The 15066-nt window shown below is 43.4% G+C and overlaps 2 protein-coding genes across 2 annotated transcripts; both read right to left on the minus strand.

The window, feature by feature from the left end:
• Positions 1 to 4: 4 nt before the first annotated feature.
• Positions 5 to 3372, minus strand: mfap5 (microfibril associated protein 5). The gene is made up of 7 exons (XM_084026508.1): positions 3320 to 3372; positions 2292 to 2370; positions 2147 to 2179; positions 1984 to 2019; positions 1811 to 1898; positions 673 to 746; positions 5 to 593 (listed from the first exon to the last, which is right to left on the minus strand). The coding sequence occupies exons 2-7, from the start codon at positions 2332 to 2334 to the stop codon at positions 481 to 483; spliced, it is 387 nt and encodes a 128-aa protein (XP_083882634.1). The 5' UTR covers positions 2335 to 2370; positions 3320 to 3372; the 3' UTR covers positions 5 to 480.
• Positions 3373 to 8019: 4647 nt separating this feature from the next.
• On the minus strand, positions 8020 to 13076 carry sbk3 (SH3 domain binding kinase family, member 3). Its single transcript, XM_084026518.1, has 4 exons — positions 12708 to 13076; positions 10302 to 10449; positions 9624 to 9826; positions 8020 to 9045 (listed from the first exon to the last, which is right to left on the minus strand). Exons 1-4 carry the CDS (start codon positions 12711 to 12713, stop codon positions 8284 to 8286), a joined length of 1119 nt encoding a protein of 372 aa, XP_083882644.1. The 5' UTR covers positions 12714 to 13076; the 3' UTR covers positions 8020 to 8283.
• Between the last annotated feature and the right edge of the window lie 1990 nt (positions 13077 to 15066).

Raw genomic sequence — 15066 nt, forward strand, 5'->3', positions numbered from 1 at the left:
GTCACTCAGTGACCATAACTTTAATTTGTTGTTTTTTTCTGCTGAATAATCAGAGTGAAAAATAACAAATCAATAAACAAATAACTCTTGAACAAATGTTTTATGTATATATATATATATATATATATATATATTGTGTGTGTGTGGATACAAAAGTGCACGTAATATTGATTTGTACACAGAGTGGGTCTTTCTTTGGACAAGGAGTGCTGCTAGAAGCTTAAAGGATCATAAACTGTGGAAGACGTGATCTTTTATCCAAAAAAACACACAAATGAATTGAGTCTTCACACACAAGAGACTAATACATCAACATAGATATGACTCAGCACACTTGTACGTGTGACAGAAAGAAAGACCCCCGGTGTTGAGTGGTGGATTTATGGTGTTATGGCCTGTTTGTATGACGACGTCCCTCGTTTCGTGTCTCTAAGAGAGGCTCCATCCTCACAGGTGGTCACGTCGCCATCCCGGGCCCCATCAGGCCTTGTTTGCCCAGGTTTTGGGGTTGCTACGGCGATTGCGGCAACCTTTCCTATTAGTTGACCTCTCAATGCGCCTGGGCCACCCGGACAGCTCTCTGCAACGCTCGGCTGTAACGACACATGATTTCTCGTAAATGGCGGTGATCAGTGATCTGACGCCGTGCTGGCTCGGCTTGCAGAGTCTCACCTTTGCGATACTCGTCCTGCTTGCACACCGTCCTCATGCAGACCTCGTTGTTGATCACGTAGACACGAGGGAGGCTGCATCGGGAAACAGGAGAAAACATTCACATGTACTGTACTGAAGTACACTTTTGAGGTACTTGTACTCAAAATATCGCCATTTTATAATTCACATTCACCTGATGTCCGTAGGGTTTTATGTGCTTATTAATGTATGCATCAGTAATATGAATCCAGTTATAACATCAGTATCGTCAAAATACCGACCAGGTTTATTCATAATGAATAGCCTACTTTTATGTATGATATTAAAGTATATTTTGCTGATAATGCTGATATGCTTTGACTTAAATTGTATTCAATCTGCTTCTTCTGCCATGCTCTAAAACTCATGAGTGTTCTAGTCCTGCTTGATGTAAAGTGTCCTGAGATAACTTCTGTTGTGATACCACACTATAAATATAGACTATATATACACTATAAATACAACTGAATTGAATTGAATTGAATGAACAAACTGTTCTCTTTATCTCACTAGAGATTTCTCTATTTGTCGCTACTCTTCTCGCTGTTTTAGCAACATGGCCGCTGTGAGCACCGTTAGCTGCGAGCTGCCAGCTCAGCTGTTGCCATGAATATAAATAAATGAATGGTGTATTGAGCAGTATATTGAATATTAATGACTTAACAAGCAGCAAATAAAGTCAAAGTTGATGGGAAAACACACATGCTTGGTCTGTATTTGCTATGAGGCTGTGAGGCCGTTAGTCTGGGTGGCTATCAGCTGATGCATGAGTCCATTGCAGAGCGGTGGCTCTGAGTTCACATGCACTATCATGCACTAAAAGGCACCGCCCGGCTATGTAAATACAGCACAGCCAAACTGGGATTACAGCTCTCAGAGGAAGGGTGACTTCATTCTCTGCTCAGGTAGACGTTACTCCATTAAATGTCTACATACCAAATATGTTCTTAATATCTTATAGAGAACCTTGGATGGAAATGAAAGCACGAAGGCAGGGCTTTTACTTGTTATGGAGGAGGTTTTACATTGTGGTGCCATTACTTTGACTTAATTAAAGGGTCTGAGTACTTATTCCACTTCTGATCTCTGAAATACTCGTGTGTGTTCAAGAAACCACCTGTAGATACAGAGAGCACCGATGCATCTCTTGATGGGCCGGTGGACCGAGTACATCCTGGTGCACGGGTACATCTCCTCCCTGCAGTCTGAGACCACAAGACATTAGAAATCAGTCCAATGACAGGAGCGAGCACACAAAAGGTTCGGTCCGCGGGGCCCTGAGTCACTCACCGGCTGGCAAGGTGCCTCCAGGTGCCTGGGTGCTCTCTAGAATACAAGGGGGGAATAACAGGATCAGATTGGGAAAACAGCAGTGAGCCGTTGCAGTGACTCACAGAGGTCTGTCAGATGTCAGAGGATCTAAAAGTGTGACTTATGAGGAGAAGAGCGTTACCGGTCTGCTGGGCTCGGGCTACAGCTGTGAGCGCTGTGGAACAGAAACCACATGAGGGGAGTGTTTCACAGCGTTAAAAAACAAACACCAGCGACTCAACCGTAATTAAACAAGATGATTTGTGTGTTCTGTTTGGCAGCGTTACCGTGGAAACTGCAGAGGAGCAGGACCACTGGAAGGCTGCCCATTCCTTCAACTTGTAAGAGGGTTGAGCTTTTTACGAGCTGGACCAAACCGAAGAGGAAAAGAGTCGGGATGATTTCACAGAGTGGAACTGTTCAATATCCTCACTCAACATTTTTTGTTGCTGTTTATGTTTCCTTTAATCTCCTCGCATATAAAAACCACCGTCATGTTTTCCCTCAGGTTTTGCTGCAGCTAAAAACACAGAGAGCGCTGCTGTGTCTTGGATGAGTTGTCGTCTTTATGGAGGAGTGCCTGATGTCATGTTGCTGTGGAACAATCTGCTCTACAGTGTGTTCATTTATTAGACTGCTTGTAAACAGATAAAGCAGCAGAGGACAAACTGTAAAAGGGAGTTTTAAAGGCATTTTGAAAACACTCTCTCTCTTAAACTCATGTTTTCTCTTTGCCCTCGTCCTTCTTCCCTCTCCCGCCCTGCATCATTCCTCTCGTGATGTGTCAGTGCAACTTTGGAGTCCAAGACGTGAGTTCTCTCCAAAGAATGTGGGTTTTTTTGTGTGCCCCATTTGAGCGCCCCTCCGCCCCTCCTCTGGTACAGTCGTGCATTCTTTCCCAGCTTTCGTTTCATGGAACATATCGCTGCTTTCCAGCTGAACCATCGTCCCAAAGCCTGTCTGAGCGTTGACTATTTCTCACAAATCTTGCCCTTTTACATTTCTGATAATCCCAGAGTCACACAATTGCAATTACTGAATTGAAAACTCTGGATTGTCCTGTTTTGCCATCTGTTGATCTGTTTGAGAGACGTGTTTTTCACTGCTTTTACTTATAAGCTCTGCAAGCATCCACACAATACATCTCATATTTTGAAGTGAATTCCTCAATCAGCTGAGCATTCACTGTTCATGTTTGCATCTAATCAATAGGAAATACTCTTGCATTAATATCTTTGGGTGTGAGATTTCCTGCTTGTGAAGATGCACGATTTAAAATCAGGTGAAAAAAGAAGCATAATTAACTCGTACTCACAACTTTTGCTGTCGTCCACAACTGCTTTAGTTATTATGAATCTTTTGTCTTTTCTGCTTTCCCCTCCTTCCCTGTCCTCCTCCTCCTCTTCCTCCTCCTCCTCTTCCTCCTCCTCCTCCTGTCCTCCTCCCCATCACAGTTTTCTTGCTTTTTTTTAAATAATTTCTATTTGTCCTGTCCCAATCTGGTAAAAAAAAAAGAGAAGAAAAAGTACCATGCAGCTACAATCGGATGTCTGTTATTAAAAGTACTTTCTATTTGGTTCAGAGTAACACCTTTTTATTGGTCATGTTGAGTGTTTATTTTATTTGACAGATATCCAGTTCCAGTGTCCTGTATCGTAGTGTCTCATCACCACAAAAGCAAAACATTCATTGTTATCCTCCAAAAACGTCTAATGTAAGATAGGAAGACCAGAGACGCAGCTTTGTCTGAATACATTCATCTGGAATCGGTTTGGAGTCAATTAAATGAAGCAACTGAAAGGCACAAATAAACACAAGGCATCCAACCACGGTGGGCCTCACATTTGACTCTGCACTACTTGATGTAACCAGCAGGTGGAGCAGCGCACATAGGCCATAGTCTTCGTCCCGCATGTACGACGCTATTCTGCTTTTGTGATTGGAGGAATCTCCTCACTGTTGGTCAAACCAAAACAGAACTTTTTGATGGGAATGTTTTTTTATTTTCTGGAATAAATGTTGCTCGGTTTGTTATGATTTTGAGAATGCACAACCTCAAGGCACCTGCTTCAAACACACACACACACACACACACACGCACACACACACACACACACACACACACACACACTCAGATCTGTGTGACGTTTAGTAATTTACGTTTCTCCCTCTTAGTGCCTTCAATATGTTTCTAAAATAAGGACTAAAACTGAACTTGTAACTTATTCATAACTTTATAAGTGTGTCTCCTGGATCTGTGTCTGGTTGTAATTTTGCATGACAACTTTGACCAGCAGAAAGGCATCATGCATGATTGAATTCATTAATGAACTTCAACCTCAGAAATATAAGAGATTTAAACAAACCTTGCACACAGTTCATGTTTGCATATACAGTTAACATATGTCATCTCTCAGGGAAGCATCATTCAAAGATAAGAAGTGGGTTTTCATGGAAAGATGGAAGTGACTGTCAAAGCCATAGTTCTTGACCTCTCAGAGGCTCTTTGTGTTGGAAAGGTGCTTTTCAATGGGACTATTATAACTGCACTGCAGGGAAACTTGACTCTGCATGGACTAGACTAATATAAATATTGTTACGCATTCCCTTGAAGTCACAACTCTCACTGGCTCTCACCCCATGGTGGGCCTTGTCGGTTCAAGAGGGGGACACTCGTCATCCCCTTCACATATCGGGGCTACACGGACTCCGGTGAGTGGCTGTGGGGGGCGGCTAACAAGGTCGACTGGGCGAGGCCGATGACAGCTTGACAGATGGAGGCCGTGTAAGTAAAAGAGAGGAGGAGAGCAGCCAAGAGGGACGATCAATCTTTCAAACGCATCAACCTGCCTCTGTGCCCACGCTGCTCTGGGCGGGAGGGGGGGAGGAAGAGAGGACGGAGGGGAGAAAGAGAGTCAGGTTGATCTAGAAAGAATGGTTAGGGCAAACATGCCAGATAGTAAACACATGATAATCTCTCGACTTGTTTATTAGTTCGGCGGCATTGCGAGAGGCAGCTCTGCAATCCATACTCCAACCTCTTTTTCACCCCAACACTACGCCCTCACCCCACCCGTATTAGTGTCTAGCTGTGTTTGCTACACACGATAACACACACACACACACACACACACTCTCTCTCTCGCTCTCTCTCTCTCTCTCTCTCTCTCCTATTAACACGTTGTGAGTCCCAGTAAATGTTCAACGTACTAGGAACTAGATCCAGTGTTACGTGATAATTTGAGGCTCTTCTAGTGAATAATCAAGGTCTGTCATCACTCTGGAACCTGTTTGAGCAATAGTAGTTGAGCCTAAACAAGCAGCCAGGTGACGGAGAAAGGTCGGGTGTAGGGGGGGTTAGGCCATGATGTCCCGAAGTGTTTTGCTTCACTGCGGGGATTCATATCAGACATTTGGCCACATGAATACTTTATTTGCTCCACTCGCTCGTTAATCTGGCTCTTATAACACTGTCTGTTTTTGTTGCTCCGCTCTCGGGACATGTGACATCTTTTATCAGATATCTGTCGAAATATCTGTTACCCTTAACATCCATTTTCCAGCTGGTTGTCTCCACATCCACCACGCAAACATTTGCATGAAAAACATACAACTCTCCTCTGAAGACGGACACGGAGCATGTTTGTGAAAAAGTAAGTCAAATATACATTTTGGAGATGCTTCACAGGCAGCGAACGCCACACCACCGTTCACAAAGGTTAATCCTTTTCTGCCAAAGTGAGCTTCATTCGATACGAGCGGCGGGAAATCTGGATTTTGCTGACATTACACATCTAAATCTGCTGTTCTCGGGTTTCCAGATTTTGCGAGTGTGTCTTTCATCTTCACCAGTGTCCAAAGGTCTGTCGTGACTTGGAAGTGCAAACATGACTGAGGGTAAAATGAGCTGCATCTCCCTGACATTGCGGTTGGATTTTATTGAGGACCTTTAGGTGTCTGTCCTCGTTTCTCCCATTTCCATCACTCCTGCTATCTGTCCCCGTGGACTTGGAGCACATTTGCACCTCGTTCAGCATCTTTCACTTGGCACTCTATTGTCTGCGTGCTCCGCACCATGTGTTTCTGTTTGTCAGGCCGTGGTCCTCCTTTGACCTCCCACCCCAGTGTCACGTGTCCTCTGTTTCCTGGAAAACAGCACGTCCCAAACTTTAATGTAAGCGTACCATTAGCTAAAGAGAAAGCACTTGTTTACTGGTGACCTGAGAAGAGAACCAGGGAAGTCCAGGGAGGGAGTGAATGAAAGGGAGACAGCTGTCGTCGTTTGTGCAAAGTATAGATGCGACCGCAGAAGCAAAGACGATATGGAAAGTTAAGGCCCGAGTGGCGTGAGAGGAGAGACAGGAGGGAAAGTAATCAGCGAGAGCGACGGGAACGAGGAGAGAGGAGAGACGGGGATGATGGGTCACCGTGTTCCACCAGATTGTGCTGTTGCAGGTCTGCAGGCGCCAACGGAGGCAGGCTGACTTTTGCATTTGGAGGGCTGTGGAGTGCAGATAGTCGCAGGGAGGTGATGATGTGCATGGTGTGTAAATAGATTGGTCGGCGTCTATTTATAAATCCATCTGGAGTGGCCCTTAGCAGGGGTTAGCACAGGCCCCTCTGACACACACACACACACACTGCACATTAGCAGCTTGCTACCAACAGGGATTCACTCCAATTTGAAACTGGGATATTGTGAACACTGCAACGAGAAAGTCAAGGTTTACTTCCCCGTGGGCGTAAACCCAGCGCCATCTTGTGTGAACAGACGTTAAACTTGAAGGTGCATTTTCTTTGCATCTGCAGTGACAGACAGTCACGGGGGGTCACTGGAGCAGGAGGGTGGTGCAGGTGATTCTTCAGCCAGGAATGGTGCCTGTGTGACAGATGTAAGACAAGGAACAAAGCACGGAGGTCAACCTGTCGTGTGTGGATGTCATCTGAAGTTTGTTCTACAGTCAACACGTCAATCAATTATGTTTCAAGTATTTCACCAGTATGAATATATTTTATAAACTGGTAAAACACATCTACTGTGCACCAAAGACCAAAGCAAATGCCTGTATGTTGGAACGATACGTGGGGATAAAGTCGTTTCTGGTTGCTGATCCTGATATCATCTCCTCCTGCTGCAGGTATAAGCCCTGGATTTGTGTCACAGAAAGTTGGAAGAAGATCACGCTGCTATCATTATCAGGTTGTATTGTTCAGTCCAATTTTAGATGTGCCTTGACTGTTCTGCAGCAGCTGTTGCTGCACCACATCAAAGATTTCACCTCGTTCCATACGTAGACACGTTAAGTCTCTTGGAAAGGTTTCAGAAGTTGTTAAATTATTATTTATGAATAATTGATTTCATTATTTACACAGAACTGATTATGTTTTCAAAAGAAATGCTTTGCCTGGTTTATAGCTGACGTTTGACGTATTACTGAATTATTGTAACTAAAATGTGACTTGATTATTTATGAGGTTAACTGAGGTTATTTTCGTCGCTGCGGCAACCTGACCCGGGGAGAGAGACTTCCATCAGCCTATACAACATACAGCTCAATCAGCAGCCGCTCAGCTGGTCACTTTTATGCCAAATGTGGATTTCACTGTTGAAGATGGACTGGTTGATTTGGTTGAGGTCTGTAGATAATCGTTGTTGCATAATTACATTACATTATTATTATTAAGTTAACATTAATGATCCCCTCTTGTCCTGAGGTCCATTCTAAACTATGTCAACTTGTTTTAATTGTGTAATAAGAGATGCATTTGTGCTTTTGCACCATCTATACAAGTGACTGGACTTCATGCGACGGTAAATGAGACTCATGAACTGTATCTCATGAGAAGTTAAATACAAGTTTATTACAAGAGTTTATTTTACAACTGTGATACAGAGGTTCAAAAGCACTTTAATACAACTCTAGTTTCAAACATTTCTTGCATTTCCTATAGACTCTTTCATTCACACTCACACACACACACACAAACACACACACACACACACACACACACAAACACACACACACACACACACACACACACACACACACACACACACACACACACACACACAACCATATATTATCATATATATATATTTACACACACTGGAATATAAAACAATCAGAGTGGTAACTGTCATAATGTTATTTATAAAAAAATATGAAAATATAGCACCTTATACAATATGTTTTTTAATCTATAATCATAAACAAAAATGCATTTTTCAAACATGTTACATTCATTAAAACCCTGTGTTGAAACGTAAGAAGACAAAGCTTATCTCTCCCCTCTTCCTTCCCTCACCAGCTCTTCCTCTACTCCTCCTCCCTCTCTTATCTTCCTGGCCTCCTTCTCGGCCTCCTCTGCCTTCCTCTTCTCCTCCATCTCCGTCTCCATCAGCCACGCCCCCCCCAGGTAGCTCAGGATCTCCTCGGGGCTCCCTCGTCGCTTGGGCTCGGGGTGGAGCAGCTCCTTGAAAAGAGTCATCACTAGCGGGCTGAGGTTGGCAAACTGTGACGGAGGAGGGTTGTCCCGTTGGCTCTCCTTCGTGATTGTATAACTGTCTATTTCCTTGCCATCACTCATCTTCTCCTCCTTCTCAGCCTCGCGGAGAAACCACTCGTTGAACCTGCGATAGCCGCGGTCGTCGTGGGTGCTCTCCTCCCAGGGGAAGCAGCCCGTTAAGAGGCAATAGACGAGTACGCCAAGGGCCCAGCTGTCAATGCAGGGCTCCACTGTTATCCAAATGTCCTCCATCTCCTCCTCGGTTCCATCCCATTCCCTCTCTTTCTGAGCCTCTTTGGCAGGCTCCACCTCGGGAGTGCAGAAAGGAGACTCGTACCAGACTGCTCGAACGGTGGAGCCGATGGCCCGGGCGAGGCCAAAGTCGCCCAGCTTGACCCAGCGACAGGAACCGTCGCACAGGAATATATTCTCCGGTTTGATGTCACGATGGACGAAGCCCAGGGAGTGGAGATGTGTCACGGCACCGCTCAGCTGGGACATCACCCTCTGGACACACTCTTCGTCCACCCCAACCTGAAACAGAGGGATGGATGAGTTGCTGCCTCAAGTCAGAGAACACACCTCCATGACTTATAACCGCGTTACATAAAGGGAGACTGATGGAAATGGCTGGTTAGAACAAACAGAAACAAAAGGGTTGACGGGTGAAGAGTGACTCTCTGGGAAAGCCGATGTTTTACTTCATGTACTTTCATGAGGGCAGGGTGCCCTTCCTCTTATCAGGCCTCTATTATGTTACTGGCAGTGACACAAACACAGAGGAGGGCGAGCTGGAAGCCTTTATCCAGCAGGTCTAACATGTTATTTGCTGACAGAAGTGAAAGCTCAAAAGGCCAAGGTCAGCAGTTACATCTTCCACAAGAAAGCCACACTGGAGACAATAAGCATTCGCCTTTTCATAAGCTATGAGAGCTGATGGATGGATATTAATATAGAGGTTGCAACCCAACCAAACAATTCATGCAGGCTTTTTGTTCTGCTGAGACAAGAGGAAACACCCTCTTTTCTTCACTTTACAAGAACAAGTATATTAGTTTGACATACTAAGCAGGCCGTCGACAGTTTCATGCCACAAAATCAGCCAAACTGACCTCGGATACTATCACACTGTAGAGGTCGCCGTATAGGCCAGCCTGCTGGGCAAAGACATAGTAGGACGGTGTGGAAAAGAAGATCCCGAGGGCCCGTGTCAGAGAAGGATGGGTGCAGTAAGAGAGTGAGAGGTTGTATTCACGCAGGAAAGAGGTGAGCGAGGTGGACTGGCGAGGGAAGAACTTCAGAGCCATAGGGGTTCCTGAAGGGGAGGAAGCAAGACGACATGTGTTGAACACTACAACGTCTCGGCAGCGAGGGAATGCGAGTGTTGTCCATCATTGACACTGCAAACAGATATAGCTTCCCCTTCGGGACGACTGTTGCGCAGCGACGCCCCAGGTGCAGCAACTCTATCTGAGAGTCTGTCCCAAAGCACCTCATTACAGCAACAGGAGCGCTAAAGGTTAAGTGAACACTATCAAAAGACAGATATGTCTGCTCACGTTACCGCACCACCGACCCCACATGACACGTGTCGTTTTAAGAAACCGGAGTCTGAGGTAGAGGTGCTGCAGTGGAGATTTACCATTTCAGATCAGGCACTAGGAGTTGAAAAGCTAGCATGATCAAAAATCTTTGTTTCATTTCATTAGCTGTAGGAACTTTAAACAGCAATGTCATGCACCGACTGAATTGAAAGCACCATAAGCTTTAACCTCGAGTCTTGCACCCACCTCTCTTTCTGTGCACGGCTAACATGACCTTCCCATAGGATCCCTCTCCCAGGAGCTTCACCACCTGGAAGTGATTGGAAACCTTCAGACTCAGCATGGACTGTGCCGATAGGAAACATCGCTCATCAAGGTCCTGAGCTGCTGCAGCCTGGACACACACACACACACACACAAATCCATATTCATGATGCTTATAGGATGATTGGTTTCAGAGAGAAAGAGGATCCACATCTTGACCGTCATGTGTTGATGCTGATGATAGATAACTAACACGGATCTGCATCTGTTACCCAGAACCTTCTACGAGGCTCGCTGCCAAACGTGGAACTTTAAATCTCATATATCTCATTAGTTGCAATACCAGTCGGCCACTCGCAGTAATCCCATGAGGTTTCTTGTTCTCTTGAATTTTTGCACAACATTCTGCACTAATCGTAAATATATATTATATTACGGTGCATATAGAGTGTCTTTTTTCATTTAGGGTCATTGTTTTGGTTATTTATGTTCTTGACTTATTATTGTTTATTCTTTGTAAATATTGTGCATACTGAATACCAAGGCAAATTCCTTGTATGTGGAAACATACGTGGCAAAAACCTCCTTTCTGATTCAGATTCTGATATAGTTAATCTAAGTTAAGTCACCCATTTCTTTAATTGTCTTCATTATTCAGAGTTTAATAGCCATCCACATGCCATCCCAGAATGCATCTGTCAGATATTGTGTTATGTTATCTCTTTCTGCAGCTCTGGCATGATATCGACTGGGCTACTATAGGTGGGACAGATGGACGTCAGCAGCGTGATGTGTTATCAGGGCGATGGGAACATTTGTTTCCACTGTCATTCACGTCCACGATGGCGTGCTTTGAAGTCGATCCTCCACCACATACCCACGCAAATGAGCAAAGCTGCAAAACAGTTACCGCTCACCGCTAAGACAAAAGATAAAGCCATAACATATTTTAAATATTGACCTTCAAGTTCAATGGTCAAACAATTTAAATTTTAATTAAATTACAGCTGCAAACAAATCTGGTGATTATTGCCTTACATCAATCAGTTTTATTATTATCTTGGATTATGATAATAAAACAGATTATGATCAAATTATCAATACTTCTCCAATGGTGATAAGAGATCGTGCCACATGAGATTTGAGTTATTTGATGACAGCAGCTTAAAGACTGGATCTCAGTTATGATTTACTGCTTGACAAACAAATGGATCTGATGTGCATCCTAAAATAAGAGTGCAGGTTTCAGCCAGTCTGAGTGCTGATGTTACGGGACAGCTCTATTTTAAACACGATGATGGGCCACTTCAAGATCAATGGTTTAGAGATATCTGTGCACCAACAAGCTCACAGGCCGACAAAACGCAGACCATTTCCAATTGCAAAGAGAGTGCAACTTTCAAACACGACGTCTCTATAAACATAACATAGCAACACATTCATTTATATGCACACCGTTATAACTGGCAACATGGGAAAATAGAGATATTATATTATCTATGTTTCAAGTTCTTTATTGTCATATGTGCAACAATTACAGAGAATCCATCGTTGGCGATGAACTTAGATCTCAGGCTTCTTCTAACAATGCTCATTTAAAATGTATAAAAGAAAAGCATGCAAGAATAAAACAGGGCAGAAGTAAAAAACAGGGATAAAATATGATTAAAATTTGAATAATTTAAATTAAAAATGATTTTGAACTCAAAGCACAGCGTTAAATTCCTAAATTCAAATCTCAGCTGGGTTTCGTTCACAGAGTTGTTAACACATGTCAGAGTTATCGCATTATTACATTCTGCCTGCCCTTCATTCCACTCATGCCAGGAATAAAATGAATATAATTGATCATGTTACGAGGCTCTGATACATCAATCATTACAGATGCATGGCAAGCATTTGTTGCACCAGGTGCATCCTGATATGTTGCCATGTCCTTGTGAGCTGAGGTGATTATTTATCAAGCCCTTTCAGTTAACGGCCCTTAAAGCAACGAGTAATCGGAGATTTTAAAAGGGGCTTTGCATGATCTAACGCCATTAACAAATTTCAAGTCCAGTACAAGTGCTCAACATTATACAAGCTGAACATCCTCTCAATGACAGTCTATCGAACCTTTGCATCCTCGGTCATTTTGCAATAAAATGCCGTCAATGCATTTGTACCATTCCTGCATGTCATCTCATCATAAAGCTGCAACACTTATACTATGACACATAAAACACTCAAGGTTTTGCACAAAATGTTTGCATTTGTGTGTATTTTTGTAATAGTTTCTTTCCCAGAACAATATGACGATTTTTACCATTTAACATAGCTTGTGATTTAAGTGTGCATGTAACATGTTGCAGCTGGATTCATCCCCACAGGAATAAAGTGCATACTTACGGTCATTTTCCCGTCAGTTGGTTGATCTCTGCTCACTTCGTCTCGGCTCTTTTCAGCATCTAAAGACTTCAAACTCCTGGCAAGTTGCTATCGAGCTACTGTTGGTCTCTGTGCTGGAGCTCAACTGTGAACTGCCCTCTGCTAGACTGATAATTCAACTGGAATTGAAGCTGATCGTTAAGCCTTTGCTCCGTGGGTCCATACAGTAGCACAGCAGCTTTATTGAGGAGGCTAATAAATGGTTGCTGAAGACCTGGAGGTTGACTGTGTGCCTGTCCCCAGGAGACACACACTGATCTCTCTCCCTCTCTTTTCCCTCTCTTGTGCCAGCTCTCTCTCTCTCTCTCTCTGCCTCTCTCCTGTTATGCTGTCAAGTACGCGAGAACCAGCTACAAGGCATTTCAAACCTCCCCCTCTCTTTCGTGGGCCCCTCCCTCCCTCTCTCTCACTACACAGCAGTGTTAATATCCTACCATTTCCAACCTGTCAGTCAGCCTGGCTCTCCTTCCTCCCCTCTCCTCAGCTGCCACTCGCTTGCTACAAATCCAAAAACACCCTCCTCCTCCTCTTTCCACATCTCTCACTCTTTCTCACCCTCTCAGTCAATCTAAGTCAGGAATTCCCCACACAGTGTAGGATCTCTCATTTAATCAGCAGGTATGCTGGAATGATCGGAATAGGCCATCAAGCTGGACCCGTAATCCCTGAATGTTTCTGGGATTACAGGGTACAGTTCAGCATTGTCCACTATCACTGCCCCTTCTTCCTGTAATACGCTGCATTCCTGCTGAACTCTATAGTTACACCTTTTTCAACATGTGTGTACACAAGTCTTTACATTCATCTGCCCAGCTTGGTAGTCCTTGTCCTTGGTCATATTTCTATTTTTATTTCTGTGAAATGATCAAGAGTCAACTTCCTTCTATGTGTATGTGTCAATAAAGCAGATGACTCTTGAGACTACAGCGAAGAACATCTTTGAGGTTTTGATCTGTTTCCTTACTTATCTTTATCAGCCAAACATTTCCCATCATCTTCCACGCTCTCGTCATAAAATGCACCTCACTGTATGTCTTTCCATCTGCATATACTGCGGCCTACCATCACACACACCCATAGCTAACAGCTGAAAACTTGTCTTGCAAAACACCTTCATTCTGTTTCCTACAGCTGCAGGTCAGGCCTCTTCTTCCAGCTGCCATGGCCTCGACACCCTCCTCCTCTTTCTGTCCACTCAGATAGATTCCCCTTGGTACTACATACTACAGCACTATTATTTCCACTGGCTCAATGGCTGTTCGTTATGTAACACAAACATTGGCTGCTTTCACAACGGCCGGTCCGCTCAGGTTACTACCCCTGCCGTGGTCATTAGGACGGCCATGATCAACATTTACTTCCATGTTTGTGCTCGCACCATAGGGCCCTTTGGCCCCTGCTGTGACAACCTGTCCACCACCAGAACTCAACTTTCATCGCATTCGCCAAGTCGATGCCAACAGAGTGTCACTTTCATTCACAAATGCAGGACGTAAAAAGCACATACATGCAGAGCTTAGATGCACGCTGTCATATACTACACCGAGAATCTCACACACACGCACGAGCACACACTCAGACAGCTTTGCTGACAGTTACAGACAAGTTACATAATATTCGCCTTGCTACTTGGTTACACTTCCATACTCTTGAGTGTTTTTGACTCTAAAAAAGGAAGTTGTTGACATCCTTACTGTACCGACAGCAATATATTGCAATATAGCAATAAATTGATGTTTCACTTTCTTCTGACAAATGTACTTATTGTAAGACGTTTTAGACAAAAGCGTCTGCTAAATGCCTTAAATTTAAAATGCAAAAAAAGTTGTTTATGCTTACAAGACAAATGAGATGTATTTTTCTTTCAACTCTTACACTTAAGATATACATTATACAGTAGTTAACTCATTCAACACACATAATATGTAAATATGTGTTTTTTCCCTCTCTTATTTCACATATATCAACATAATATTTACTCCCAGAAAATCATACTTCATTTAAATAAATAGTATTATAATTGTAAAGGTCATGAATGTTCTTGGTACGTTTTGTGAAAATGGTTCAATGAAATAAATTACAAATTCCAATAGAGGAAGGAAGGAATGTTTTATGTTTTGTTTTATGTGGATATGTCTTGTCTTTTAACATCAGGGACCATGATGGAAACAAGTGTTTGCACTTTGTCATGTTTTATCCTTTGGATATGTCTGTATTCCAAATAAATCAAATCAAATCAAATCAAATCAAATCAAATCAAATCAAATCAAATCAAATCAAATCAAATCAATACTCTTTGGTGGTTAAAATCTCAGAGAGT

Source organism: Eutrigla gurnardus, assembly GCF_963514095.1.
Source record: "Eutrigla gurnardus genome assembly, chromosome: 14".
Lineage (NCBI taxonomy): Eukaryota > Metazoa > Chordata > Actinopteri > Perciformes > Triglidae > Eutrigla > Eutrigla gurnardus.